Source organism: Thamnophis sirtalis, unplaced genomic scaffold (assembly GCF_051295495.1).
Source record: "Thamnophis sirtalis isolate CommonGarterSnake01/CBP01778 unplaced genomic scaffold, rThaSir2_p1.2 scaffold_1, whole genome shotgun sequence".
NCBI lineage: Eukaryota > Metazoa > Chordata > Lepidosauria > Squamata > Natricidae > Thamnophis > Thamnophis sirtalis.
Genome location: NW_028261381.1, coordinates 169,533,605 through 169,548,986, shown reverse-complemented (window position 1 = coordinate 169,548,986; position 15,382 = coordinate 169,533,605). Strand labels below are relative to the sequence as shown.

Below are 15,382 nucleotides of genomic sequence, written 5' to 3'. Positions count from 1 at the left end.
TGCCATAGGTTCGCCATCACGGACATATAACCAGGGGAGGATGCAGTTTCTTTTCCAGGAAGAGCCCTAGTTGCCTCAGGTGCAAAGTTGGATGGTCAAGATCAAGATCAGGTCTTGTGGCCAGCATATTCTATGTACCTTTTAAAATCTCCCCTCAGAACCTGAACCAGAATCCACGGACGTTGCTGCCCAAGTTCTACGGTCTCTACTGCGTCCAATCCGGGGGCAAAAACATCCGTGTGGTGGTGATGAATAACATCCTTCCCCGGGTGGTGAAGATGCACCTGAAATACGACCTCAAAGGCTCCACCTACAAACGCCGGGCGTCCAAGAAAGAGAAGGAGAAGTCAAGCCCCACCTACAAAGATTTGGACTTCATGCAGGATATGCCCGAGGGCATCATGCTGGACACGGACACATTCAACGCTGTGGTGAAGACACTGCAGAGGGACTGCTTGGTAAGTCCAAAGAGGTCACCAGCCATCCTGAGCTCAGAGTAATGTATTGTTAACAACCCAGGAAGGAGGAGAGAAAAATACAGGTACTGTATTTTTTGGAGTATAAGACACACCTTTCCTCCCCCCCCCCCCCAAAAAAAAGAGAGTGAAAATCTGGGTGTGTCTTATACACTGAATACAGCATTTTTAGCCTCCTGAAACCCTGCCTCCTTTTAGCCTCCTGAAACCCTGCTGGGGAGGGCAGAAATGAGTGAAAAACGGGCCATTTTCTTGCTCATTTTTGCCCCACCCCTAGGAGCACTCTATAAACTTCCTAAAGGTTATGCATGCCCTTTATTTGACAAAAAACAGGCCGATTTTGGTGAAAAATGGGCCAATTTTTGGAGGTCTGCAGAGTGCAAAAAACTTTTTTTTAATTGCCTCTTCAAAATCTTGGTGTGTCTTATACTCTGAAAAATACGGTAGTCCTTGACTTACAGCAGTTCATTTAGTGACTGTTTGAAGTTACGCCACTGGAAAAAGCGACTCATGGCTGTTTTTCACACTTACGACTGTCGCAGCATCCCCATGGTCACTTGATCAAAATTCAGACACTTGGCAACTAGTTTATATTTATGACCGTTGCAGCATCCCGGGGTCATGGGATCTCCTTTTACAACCTCTGTGACAAGCAAAGTCAGTGGGGAAATCAGATTCACTTAACAACCTCCTTACTAGCCTGATAACTGCAGTGATTTACTTAAATGTGGCAAGGAAGGTTGTAAAATGGAGCAAGACTCACTTAACAAATGTCTCACTTAACCACAGAAATATGGGCTCAATTGTGGTTGTACGTTGGAAGCTCACTTCCTATTATTCAGGATACTGCTTATATGAGCTATGTGCTTAGAGCTCGAAGCATTGTTAGAGACCTCACACACCCACTTTACCGGCGGTGGTATTCAGCTAATTCAGACCAATTCACCCGAACCGGTAGTGGAAATCGCGGGTAGGCCCGCCCCGGCTCTATGCCATCCTATTTAGACATATTTTCAAGCCAAAGCGCATGTACGGACATGCGCTCACACTTGCAAACCGGTAGGGAAAGTAAGTGAATACCACCACTGCACTTTATGGTCTGTTTCTGTTGCTCCGCTCTGGTGGGAGTTTTTGAAGTATTTCTAGCAGGAGTTCCAGATTCTGTAACAGCTTTGTTCCCTAGTCCATCCGTCTGGTGAACTTACAGGATTCTTTCTTTTCCCATATATATATGTATACATCTTAACTAGACTGTGTTGTTTCTCTGTGCCATATAATATATATGACATATCCCCCCCTCCCCCATGTGTGTGTGTGTGTTGCATTTTTGCTGATAAATAAATAAAGGGAGACTAGTATAGATCTATTTCAAGGTATTTAGCTCTCATCAGCTAGCCATAATCTTACTGGGATTCTAACCTGGGCTGTTTTTACATATTAGGCAGTTATGTTAACCTCTAAGCCACAAGCTCTCCTCCCTTATCAGCTGAGCGAGGGGAATGATTAAATGTATTTTCGTATGCCCAAATGTGGGCGCGAGCATACTGCTTCCCTTTACACACACACACACACACACACACACACACACACACGTATTTATTTATATTTATGTAGTAGTGACCCTTTGAGAGCAGTGTACCATGCAATTTCATTTTTTTTAAAGTTTTTTTTTCCAAAACAAACACAACACATAAAATCTTTCTTTTTTACATACTGTAGAAAGTGTATCAGTTGGTTACAAAAAAACCTTTGTGTATCTCTTCCACAGTCATCAAGCATAATTTATATTAACTCAAGTATTTTAACTCAAATATTTATACATATTGCCGTCATTATACCTCCATTTTCATTTGAGTATAGTTGTTCAAATGTCCTTCATCATAAAATATACCAAGGTTTAATACATAACCACATACTGGCATTTCATTTACTATTTCTAAAATCCTCCGATGACACTAAATCCTTATGTCCTATTCTGGCTAAACATCCGTAATGTTTAATAACAAAGTTTTCTATCCTTCTTTCCAAATTGCTGTTTACAATTCACATCTCATTTCCTTATATTGTACCCATGCAATTTCATTTTAATGTATGCCGATTAATGTATGCCACTCAAAGTGGCAATTAAAGTTATTCAAAGCCTTAAAAGTTCTAAGAGCTTTTTCACCTAGCAAGTGTTGGCCCCTCCTTGGCGTTTACGGCAGTTTCTCCTTTCCCTCCCATAACCTCCAGGTGCTGGAGAGTTTCAAAATCATGGACTACAGCCTGCTCCTTGGGGTGCACAACATAGACCAGCTGGAACGGGAACGACAGGTTGACGGTGCCCAGAGCATGTCGGATGAGAAACGCCCCGTGGGGCAGAAGGCTCTGTATTCCACCGCCATGGAGTCGATCCAGGGAGGGGCTGCTCGAGGGGAACCCATTGACACGGATGACACGTAAGTCGCATAGGCAGTTTTTGAGTACAGGTAGTCCTCGGCTTACAACTGTTCATTTAGTGACCAAAGTTACAACGTCACTGGAAAAAGTGACTCACGACCATTGTTTACACTTGACCATTTCAGTCTTCCTCTGGTCACATGATTTATATTTGAATGCTTGACTCACGTTTATGACAGCTGTCATGTCCCGGAGTCATATGATCCCCTTTTTGCCACCTCCTGACAAGCAAAATCAGTGAGGAAACTAGACGCACTTATCTGTCTTACTACCACTGCAGTGATTCACTTAACAAATGCGGCAAGCAAAGTCATAAAATGGGACAAAACTCACTTAACAAATTTCTCACTTAGGAACAGGAATGTTGGGCTCAGTTGTGGTTGTAAGTCAAGGATTTCCTGTACAGGTAGTCCTCGACTTACAATTGTTCATTTAGTGACCATTTGAAGTTATGACAGCAGGGAAAAAAGTAACGTGACTTTTTCACATTTAACAACTGTTGCAGAGATCAAAATTAGGATCCTTGGCAGCTGGCATGCATTTACGATGGTTGCAATGTGATCGCTTTTGCAACCTCCTGACAAGCAAAGTCAGTGGGGTTTCACTTAACAACCACATTACCAACTTAATAACTTCGCTAATTCATTTAACAACAGTGGCAAGAAAGGTCGTAAAATGAGGCAAAACTCTCTTTAACAGTTGTCTTGCTTAGCTACAAAAATTTTGAGCTGGGTTGAGATCGTAAATTGATGACCACCTGCATTGCTGACACTTTGGAACAGATGTTGAGGTTCCAAGGAACAAATCCATAGCAAGCAACATTCCGAGGCAATAAAGCTATCAAATGAGAGCTTTATTGGAGATACTATATTGGCACCTATCGACCAACTCTAAAGTTTCCTGTGGTTTTCACCTAGTTAAAAGATCAAACAATCAGTCACATGGTACAATCAAGACACGGTTTGGTTATCTGGTGACCTCCCTCTGTTCTGATTTAGGCTTTCCCGAACCACGAAGCGGATTCCCAACGAAACCTCTTTCTATTAAGTTACTGTGAACTCTGCTCATTCATGTCCAGCAAAGTCTTTCAAGGGTGAATTTATAGTCACAGACCTTATCTGGCTTGGAGAGCTGCCAGGCCGATATCTGCAAAACGCAAAGTTGTGCTGTACTTGGCAAGGAGACTCGGAGAGTCACAAACCAATTAAGTGAACTTATTGTCTCCGGCAAACTCCACTCACCTTTTGCTCCTCTTTGTTCCCTATGGGAGGGACCATTCACCGTCCATCTGTGCCTTTACTCCCAAGTTCCTTAGCTGTTCCCTTCTCCTGGCAGCTCTGCGCACGCACACACCGAGAACAGGCCCCAGCTGTTCTTCTGCCCCACGGATCTTCGACTCCAAAGGCAGCTGATAACTGTCAGATGGCCCTGACCCCCTCTCTCCCTCCGACACAGAGCGCTCATCAGAGCCTTCCTCAGACGCCAGGACTGGCCCATGTTCCTCCCCAATCTCCTCACTGTCTGAGTCTGCCACCAGCTCCGCTGGCAGGCTACAACACCTCCTCCTTCCACAGTTCAGGTGTTAGAATGTCCTTGGGTCTCAAGGGAAAATATTTTATTTTGTCTACACAAACCCCTCTATCTCTAATCCCCCCTCCCTTTCCCTCAGCTCCAGTGGGGCAACACTGAAGCTTCAAGATGGTTCCGGTCAGATCAGTTTCAGGGTTGACACAAGGAAGTTTTTAGTGTGCTGGCTCAGAGCCTGCAATTCTATGAATGATGTGGTTGCATTGTCCAAGAGTTGATGATCTGGAGTGTTTGGGGATAGGGAAAAATTGGTAGTCAAGGAGGTTGGGCATCCACGGGGTATGGTCAAAAGTGACAGGATGGTGACCACAATCCTGAAATTGAAGCTCCAATTGGTTTTTATATGTATATAAAAAACAGAGCTTTCACCACACCATCCCAGCCACCATCATGACTCTCCATACCCTTTGAAAAACCCCGAAATTGAGAATGCAGATCACTGTCCCAGGTCCCCCCCCCCCAGACTGAAAATATGGTTCCTTGGATTGGTAAGGCTTTTTCTATATATCTTAAGTCGGTCTTGACTCCTAGCAACTGCCCAGAAAAGCCCCCTCCAGTTTTCTTGGCACCATTTTCGGAAGCAGTTTGCCATTGTCACCTCCTCCATAGGGTGGAAAGGAAGAGACTGGTCCAAAGCCTCCCAGTTGACTGGATGCCTAAGATGGAACTAGAACTCACAGTCACTCAGTTTCTAGCCCGGTGCTTTTAACCACTATGTCAAACTGATTCTTCTGCCAGTAGCTTATTCTGCTTGTTTTCTGCCATTCTGGGTACAGTTGGGCCCTCCAGATGGGCTAGGTCAGGGCTGTCAAACTGGATTTCTTCAAGGATCAGCAGGCCGGACAGGGGAGAGTGAACACGGGACGGACGCCTCTTGCAGCACCCTGCTGGCCAAAAAAGGGCACCGGGGGGGGCTCATGCGATCCCCCATGCCCCTCTTTGGGCCTGGATGGCCTCCTTCAGCACCCTGCTGGCCAGAAATGGGACGTGGGGGGGCTTCATGTCTACAACCTCGTGCCCCATTTTGGCTGGCAGACTACTGCAGGAGGCCGTTCAGGCAAAAATGGGGCACGGGGGAAACACGCAGCACCCCTGTGCCCCGTTTTGGCTGCCGGAGGCACCGCGAGCAGGTCCTTTGCTGTTTTTAGGTCGGCCCTGAAGGTCAGATTTAAGCATCCCATGGGCCGGATCCAGCCTGTGGGCCTTGAGTTTGACCCCCCTGAGCTAGGTGTATCTAATAAAAAGATGTTAATTCCCTGGAGACAGAGGAATGTGTGAATGTATAACAGTGATGGAGGGCTAACATAGTATTCATAACCTCTTTATGTTTTTGCCAACTGCTAGGGGGAGGAGGGGAGTAATCTTCAGCCGTGCTCACAACGCCTGGCATCTAAATCTCTTTTTTGGGAGTGGGAGGGGGGATGATTGTGTTTAAGTGCCCTTCCTTGACTTCCCTTTTCTTCCTCTCGGAGCTTTTTTGGGGTGCCTGGAGAGAGAGAGAGAAAGGATCGTCTCCCATCTCAAATGCTAAAGAGAGATTTCAGAACATGAGGCATATTGGAGAATGCAATTTGGAACAGCTGAAGCCCCTGGAAAATTGCCAGCTCCCATTGCCCTAAATGAGAGGCCATTGTGCTGAAAGCTCATCAGCATTTAATTCTTCGCAGTGATTCAGCCAATTCTTTGCAGTGACAGATTTAGGTGCCGCTCAGATTCCCCAGTCGCAGCTAAATCTGTCTCCACAAAGAATTAGCCTAACATATTACACCCTCCGTAAATGAGTGCAAGTCCAAATCGGGGTGCGTAGCGTGAGCTTCCTCCCCGGGGACTGCAATGGCTGGGGATGATGGGAGCTGTAACACCATAGGCAGTCCTTGACATATGACCACATGAATTTCAAATTCTAAGGAATGTGGTCATTAAGTGAGTTGTGCCCAATGTTACGCCTCTTTTGCTGCAGTTAAGTAAATCACCCCCTCGTTAAACAAATCATTTGACTTGGATGCTTGGCACAACAGGCATATATTTATTTTATTTTATTTTTCATATTTTTGAACTGTCCATCTCCCTCATGTGGGGGCTCTGGGTGGTACAGTAGTGCTCAACGTATGACCACATACGTTGAGCCCCAAATTTATGTTGGTAAGCGAGAAATTTGTTAAGTGAATTTTGCCCCATTTTACAACTTTTTTTGCGACATATGTTACGTGAATCACTATAGTTGTTAAATTAGTAGCACAGTTGTTAAGTGAATCTGATTTCTCCATTTGCTTGTCAGAAGGTTGCAAAATGGGGATCACATGCAACCCCAGGACACTGCAACCATCATAAATAAGAGCGAGTTACCAAGCATCTGGATTTTCATCACGTGACCATGGGGATGCTGCAGCAGTTATAAGTGTGAAAAATGTCATACGTCATTTTTTTCAGTGCCATTGGAACTTCAAACCATCATTAGCTGAATTGTTGTAAGTCAAGTACCTTATTTTCCGGAGTATAAGGCGCACCCCCCCCCCCAAAAAAAGAATTTGGTGAAAATTTGGATGCCGAGGTGGCGCAGTGGTTAAATGCAGCACTGCAGGCTACTTCAGCTGACTGCAGTTCTGCAGTTCGGCTGTTCAAATCTCACCGGCTCAGGGTTGACTCAGCCTTCCATCCTTCCAAGGTGGATAAAATGAGGACCCGGATTGTTGTTGGGGGCAATATGCTGACTCTGTAAACCGCTTAGAGAGGGCTGAAAGGCCTATGAAGCGGTATATAAGTGTAACTGCTATTGCTATGCGTCTTATATACTGAATGTAGCCCCACCAACCCACTGGACCCAACCCTTTGGCCTTTGCCTCCCACCAATTTACCTCTTTGCAGTAAACGGGGGCTTGCAAGGCTTCAATAAGCTATAGCAATCCCTGCAGCCTGAAACAGCTGGTGATGGGGAGAAATTGAAAGTGCAACGCGTGGTTTGCTCCAGGAGGCAGAGGGAGATATTTTTCTTCTTGTGCTAATCAGGCTGTTTGCTGCAACAACTATAAATGCCTATAGAATATTCAAATTATTAGATTTATTTTTTAAAGACTGCTTTATTATTATTCTAGACAACTTAACAAAATGAAGAAGCTTTTTAAAATAAATGCTTGATCTGAAGAGGCCCATCGCTATTGTTTTAAAAAGTGCTATTCTTTTAAATAGCAGAGAATAACTATACTTCCAGAAAGCATATCGATTTTAACAGCATCTGTACAAGTATAGTCTGAAATATAATACTACAAACAGTGTATATTATCTGTACTGTTTGTTGCAAGGAAGCAAATTGCTGGGAGGCAGATATTTTCCCCTTGTTTTCCTCCCCAAAATCTAGGTGCATCTTATACTTCGGAGCATCCTATACTCCAAAAAATACAGTATTTGTTGTACTGTTCCAAGTAACAGACCCAACACAATCACACCTCTGAGGCCTAGCTGTTCCTCAAAGTACAGATTTATTAGGCACATCCTATTGGCACATCTGGTGAAAACCACAGTTTTCCCCACCCAAATTAAAAGTCAAAGTTCTTAGTCCACATGTGCATCACACGGTCCAATCCGCCCACAGCCCCAACCCCAATTGATTCCAGTCCACGCCTCCCAGCACCTGGTGAGAATGTCCTTGGTTCCCAGGAGAAAGAATTTTATTTTGGCTACAAGTCCCCAGCTATCTCTATTCCACCCACCCACCCTTCCCCACAGTTGCAACCAGCATAGCTATGGCAGCCCTGAAAAGGCTCCAAAGTGGCAGAGAGGTAAGGGAAGAAGAGAGGGAGAGGAGAGAGGGCTGGGGGGGGGGGAGAGGAGGAGAGAAATGAGGAGTGGAAAGGGGAGAGAAGAGAAGGAGAGAGAAAGGGGAAGTAGAGAAGAGAAGGATGACAGAGGGAAGAAAGGAAGTAAGGGAGGAGGAGGAGAGAGGGAGAAGAAAGAGATGGATAAGGTACAAATAGGGTGTATGGAGAGCAGAAGAGCCAATAATTGTTTTTGGGAGTTGATGGTAAGATGAATTGATGTAAACATTTAATAATACAATACAGTGTTGGCTGTGTAATAGTATACATGTGATTATATGTTATGAAAATGAAAAAATAAAAAAACTTTATATACAGGGGAAAAAAGATGTTCCAAAATGGCTTCAGAGTTGACACGAGGACTACCTGTATATAATAAAATATTCAAATATAAAAACAGTATATAAAAGTTAAAAAGGTAACAGAGGCAAGGATGATGTAACACTGTTAAAATTAATTGAGAGTAGGAAGTAAGGCTTTCAGGGCATCAGACAGACCCAGGGCTGAACGTTCCTCTAGGCTCTCCACAAGAGGCTACGTAGGCATGGGTTTGGTTGTTTTTTTTGCTATTAGTAACTTTTATTGGTTTATCAAAATATAAAATACAAAGAAGAGATTTAAAAAAGGAACGGAAAATTAGAAATGGGGGGGGGGGGGGTGGGAATATGGTGTAAAGGGGGAAAGGCAAAGGCACATAGCTATGCTTTGACTCCTTTTTGGAAAACCAGGAAGGGGGGGAGCTACCTCATGGGGGGGGGTGGGGAGAGAATATTCCACAGGGTGAGGGCAATGGCAGAGAAGGCTGCCATTTATAGTGGTCGCTGCATCTTGGCAACAAGGGATCTCCATTTGTGACCCTCCCATCTGGCTTCTGATGAGGAAAGTGAATGAACGAAGCCACGTTCGCTTAGCAACTGCAGCAAAAATCGGGCACAGCCACGTGATGACTCAGTTAACAATCGCCTTGCTAAGTGGCAGACATTCAAGTCCCAATTGTGATTGTAAGTCAAGAATTACCTAGATGTGGCGCCCCTCTCACAACAGTGACTCTGGGCAGTGTGCAAAGTTGAAAACCAACAATTACAAAACAGAATACAGTCTGTCCTAGCGGAACTGTTCGTGCGTAGTTTCAATCATTGCAGCAATTCCTTAGTACATTCAATGGTGCAAAGAAAATGATCCTGAACCGATTGTATAAAGGCTCTCCTACACTTATTGGTTGATACACACAATTACAAAATGTCTCTGCGTGTCACACATGCAGATCAACAGCGTGACCTTGCATTATTCCAAGGATAGACCGGTCCGGGTAGATTTTTGTAATAATTACTCCCTTGGATTTAATGACGCTTGATCGTGCGTGAGAGAGGGAGGAGGAGAAGAAAGTAAGAGTCTATGTGCATCTTGAGGCAATTCACACAGCTGGGAGATCATTTTAAGCATGCTTTGGAAACCCCCTGTGTTTAGAGGAGTGGAAACTGGGCATTGCACCCACTGCCTTATTTGTTTATTTATTTGTATCCAGCCTTTACTAGTTTATAAATAGCTCAAGGTGGCAAACATTGCCAACACACCTTCCTCCTTCAACATACATTTTCCTCACAACAGCAACTCTGTGAGGTGAATTGAGCTGAGAGTGACCTGCCCACAATGACTGGCCCAAGGTCAGCTGGCTTTCATGCCTTAGGCAGGACTAGAACTCACCATCTCCTAGTGATTGGCCCAAAGTCACCCAGTTGACTTTCATGCCTAAGGCAGGACTAGAACTCACAGTCTCCTGGCGATTGGCCCAAAGTCACCCAGCTGACTTTCATGGCTAAGGCAGGACTAGAACTCACAGCCTCCTGGCGATTGGCCCAAAGTCACCCAGCCAGCTTTCATGCCTTAGGCAGGACTAGAACTCACCATCTCCTAGTGATTGGCCCAAAGTTACCCAGCTGGCTTTCATGGCTAAGGAAGGACTAGAACTCACAGTCTCCCACTTTCTAATCTTGGCCACTAGATCAAAGTGGTTGTTACTTTAACTAAGCAAGTAGATACTAATTTTCTCTCCTTTGTGCTTTCAGAATGGGGGGTATTCCAGCAGTGAATGGCAAAGGAGAGCGTCTGCTGCTGCATGTTGGGATTATCGATATCCTCCAGTCCTACAGGTAGGCGCTGCCCCTATTCCTTTTTTGAGAGCTCAGAACATTTCTTTCTTTCGTTTGGTCATTCATTCATTCATTCATTCATTCATTCATTCATTCATTCATTCAATTTATATGCCGTCCATCTTGCTGACCTTAACAAATCTCATGAGATGAGATGTAACTTTCTGAGTTTCTGGCCATTTATTTTATATAAACAATTGAAATACATATTTTAACAACAAGAACATTAGAGGTGGTTCTTGTCTTATAATGATTCGTTTAGTGACAGTTCAAAGTTTGAGTAGCACTGGAAAAAAATGATATCCCGTCCTCGCAACTACAAGCGTTGCAGCATCCTCATGGACACATGATTGAAATTTGGGCCCTCTGTAACTGGCATACCTCTATGATGGTGGGATGGTCCTGGGTTCATGTGATCACCTTTTGCAGTATTCCTAGCTGACATTTGATTCACACAGGCTTTCTACAATGAGTTTTAATCAGGAGTGGGATTCAGCCAGTTTGGACCGGTTGGGATGAACTGGATGCTAATTTTATATCTGATTTGCCGAACTGGTAGTTGCAAGGACTGGCTGGCCCCACCCACCCCTCCCCTCCCAGGAGTTTCCACGCGGCCCATTTTGGATGCCAGGTAAGTGCATGGCCCACCTGGAGGCTCTGAAAGGGTAAAAAACAGGCCTCCCGGAAGTTCCAGAAGTCCGGAAACTGGCTTGTTTCCGGCCTCCAGAGCCCAGGGGAGGCCGTTTTCGCCCTCCTGGAGGCTCGAGGAAAGCCTCCAAAGGCTGGGGAGGGTGAAAACGCCCTCCCCACCATGGTGCAGGAGGCTAAGTAGGCCACGCCCACCAGGACCATGCCCACCCAGCAACTGGGCAGAGAACTGGTTGCTAAAATTTTTCAACCCCACCCCTGATTTTAATGCCAAAAAATAGATGTTAAAATACAGAATCTGAAGAACAGAAAATCTGACAACTCAAGGTAGAAACTCTCCAGCCTTTGTTTATTACTGGTAATCCCCAATTTGCAATCATTCAATTAGCAACCATTCAAAGTTACAGCAATACTGAACAAAAGGGTCTTATGACCGGTTTTTCATTCTTACAACCACTGCAGCATCCATCCCATGGCCGACCACGTGACTAAAACTTGGGCACTTGGCAATTGGCATGTAGTTATGACAGCTGTAATATCCCAGGGATCAAGTTATGACAATACAATACAATACAATACAATATAATACAATACAATAATACAATACAATAATACAATACAATACAATACAATACAATACAATACAATACAATACAATAGCAGAGTTGGAAGGGACCTTGGAGGTCTTCTAGTCCAACCCCCTGCCTAGGCAGGAAACCCTATACCATTTCAGAAAGATGGCTATCCAACATCTTAAAGACTTGGAGTGTTGCGGCATTCACAACTTCTGGAGGCAAGCTGTTCCACTGATTTAATTGTTCTAACTGTCAGAAAATTTCTCCTCAGATCTAAGTTGCTTCTCTCCTTGATGAATTTCCACCCATTGCTTCTTGTTCTACCCTCAGGTGCCTTGGAGAATAGTTTGACTCCCTCTTCTTTGTGGCAACCCCTGAGATATTGGAAGGCTGCTATCATGTCTCCCCTAGTCCTTCTTTTCATTAAACTAGACATGCCCAGTTCCTGCAACAATTCCTCATGTTTTAGCCTCCAGTCCCCTAATCATCTTTGTTGCTCTTCTGTGCACTCTTTCTAGAGTCTCCAAATCTTTTCTACATTGTGGCAACCAAAACTGAATGCAAATATTCCAAGTGTGGCCTTACCAAGGCCTTATAAAGTGGTATTTAACACTTCACGTGATCTTGATTCTATCCCTTTGTTTATGCAGCCTAGAACTGTGTTGGCTTTTTTGACAGCTGCTGCACACGGCTGGCTCCTATTTTTTGTTCATCTTTTGTTCCTTTCTGAGAAGCAAAAGTCAATGGAGAAGGCATATTCACTTTACAACCGTGTTATTGCGGTAACTTCACAACTGCAGTGTTTCAGTTCGACTAGGGCAAGAAAGGTGGTAAAATGGGGCAAAATTCTCTTAATAGCTGTCTCGCTTAGCAACAGAAATGTTGAGCTCAACTCTGGTCATAAGTCAAGGACTATCTGTACTAAGTGGAAAAAAAATGAGGGTTTTTTTTTTTAATATTTTGAATCTCTTTACTCTTTTCTATCAGGTACCTTGTAGGAGATCATGTTGGGTGAACTAGTTCTTTTTCTTTCCTTTGACACAATAGAACCGTGATGGCGAACCTATGCCACGTGTGCCACAGGTGGCACGCGGAGCCATTTGTTAGGACACACGAGGCGTTGCCCTGTCAGCTCCAGCATGCATGCTTGAAGCCTCCGGAAGTCAAAAAATAACCCAACACGCAAACCGGAAGTTTGGGAATGGACTTCTGGGTTGCCTGTAGGGCCATTTTTCACCCTCCGGAGGGCCTCTGGCAGGGGTAGGGGAGGCCATTTTCACCCTCCCCAGGCTCCTAGAAAGCCTCTGGAGCCTTGGGAGGGCGAAAAACAGGTCCATCGCGTGCCGAAAGCAGGGGGAGGGCAGGGGTCACGCACATAGAATTATGGGTGTGGGCACGCCCGTACACAGCCCCCTGCATTACTCCTGCTTTTGGAACACAATGGGAAAAGGGTTAGCCATCACTGCGATTGAATAGCGTTGTTGCATTCCATCGAGCAATTTCCAATTGATCCAAATCTAGACATTATTACAATTTTGGAAGGGAAAGGCTCAGGAACAAATTGTTTTCTTCTGATCTCTGGAACGTTGCATCGTTTTCCTTAATGCCATCATCCATCAAAAGGAGCCTTTGTGGGTTTTGATCACTGGGCCTCCTTTCCAACATCCTCTTAGCTCTTCTATGATTAGCCTTTGATGCAAAGTCACCGGTCTGGAAGGGAATGTTCTTTCCGTGACGTTTCATTAGTCATGTTTGCAAAACTGCAGGCCATTAGTCATCTAGTACCAGTTAATAATCCTTGATTTATATTCATAGTGAGCCGAGGTGGCGCAGTGGTTAGAGTGCAGTGCTGCAGGCTACTTCTGCTGACTGGCGTTTGCCTTCAATTTGGCAGTTCGAATCTCACCAGGGTCATGGTTCACTCAGCCTTCCATCCTTCCGAGGTCAATAAAATGAGGACCCAGATTGTTGGGGGCATGAGGCTGACTCTGTAAACTGCTTAGAAAGGGCTGTAAAGCACCGCAAAGCTGTATATGAATGCAATTGCTATAATAGAGCCTGGAATTTCCATCATAACTCATGATAGTTGTAAATTAAATCACCCACATGACTGTGTCTAATTTTATGACTTTTTTGCGGCAGTCCTTAAATGAGCACAGTGGTTGTTAAGGGAGCACCATAGTTGTTAATTGAATCAATGTATTTCTATGGGTGCTTTTTGCCAAAGGTTTGCGGAAAAGGCGTTAAGCCATCAGAAAAAGGTCATAAATCATAGTTACATGACTGTGGAACACTTCGACCAGCGATTAAGTTGAGCCAGTTGCCAAGTTGAAATGCGATCATGTGACTTCAGGGGATGTGGAACCATTGGTACTCCAGAACTGGTTGTAAGTCATGGACTACCAATAAGAGCTGGATTCCACTTGAAATATAGAAAGTTTGACTAACCTCTGTATTTCTTTCTCTATTTCCTCACATGGTAATCCACGGTTGTTGTTGTTGTTGATTTTGTCCACTCACCAAGTTGTGTTTGACTCTTCATGACACCATGGATCATAACACACCAGGCCCCTCTGTCCTCCATTGTTTGAGTCTCATTGCTCATTGCGTTGATAACAATCTCTTAATCATCTCATCCTCTGCCGTTCCCTTCTTTTGGCTTCCGTCTTTCCCAACATCAGAGCCTTTTCCATATGGTTGTCAAAATACAGGTAGTCCTTGACTTACGACCACAATTGAGCCCCCAAATAATATTTTGCTAGGTGAGAAATTTGTTAAGTGGGTTTTGACCCATTTTACGACTTATCTTGACACATTTGTTAAGGTAGCAACACAGTTGTTAAGTGAATCTGGCTTCCCCATTGACTTTGCTTGTCAGAAGGTTTGCTTGTCATGTGACCTCGGGGACATTGCAACCATCATAAATATGAGTCAGTTGTCCAGCATCTGAATGTAAATCACATGATGCTGCAATGGTCTTAAGTGTGTGAAAAAACGGCCACAGGTTACTTTTTTCCAGTGACGTCGTAACTTTGAAATAAAAGAACTGCTGTAAGTCGAGGACCACCTGTATATGGATCTTCCCCTAATCCTGCTCAACTACATCCTTTATTCTCTGACTTTCTTGGTGGAGAGCAGAGAGGTGGGAAGTCCAGTTAAAAGTGCAGTACACAAGTGAGTGGAACTTTGATGGCGTCATTATGGCTGTCGCCTTGCCTTTTTTGACCACACTCTGAGTGCACCCAGAGAAGAGAATGGCTGCTGTGGCTCTGTTTTTATTTGGTTCTCCCATTTCCTCTCTCAATCCTTTGCTTGTCTGTTTGTTCCAGGTTAATCAAGAAACTGGAGCATACGTGGAAAGCTCTCGTCCATGACGGGGTAAGTTTGAACCCAAGCGAACCAACGATGCTCCCATGTTGTCTTGGGTTGTGCTGCCACCCAAAGGGAACCAGCAGAGGAAATGAATCTACCCATAATAAAGAAGTTCTCCCCCTTTTCTTCATCATGGGCCTCCTTTAAATACCTTTTGTTGCCCCAAGACTTGAAGATTTAAATCATAACATTTCTTCGAGCCTTCGCGGAACCCTTGTGAGGAGTGGCCCCCAGGAGACTGCGGGAAACAGGTATAGAGAACCACTGATGTAAACAGTTATGGGGCACTTGTGTTTCGTAATTCTCAAGTGTGCCATAACAGA

General features: G+C 44.5%; 1 protein-coding gene across 6 annotated transcripts in view; it reads left to right on the top strand.

Annotated features, from left to right (window-relative positions):
• Positions 1-15,382, top strand: part of PIP5K1C (phosphatidylinositol-4-phosphate 5-kinase type 1 gamma) — a 79,580-nt gene that overhangs the window by 39,962 nt on the left and 24,236 nt on the right. For all 6 annotated transcript variants that reach the window (XM_087703275.1, XM_087703271.1, XM_087703272.1 and 3 more), the window contains exons 7-10: positions 159-458; positions 2,709-2,914; positions 10,381-10,464; positions 15,017-15,065. In XM_087703275.1, coding sequence (XP_087559401.1) covers positions 159-458; positions 2,709-2,914; positions 10,381-10,464; positions 15,017-15,065 — 639 coding nt within the window. The remainder of the gene's footprint in view (positions 1-158; positions 459-2,708; positions 2,915-10,380; positions 10,465-15,016; positions 15,066-15,382) is intronic.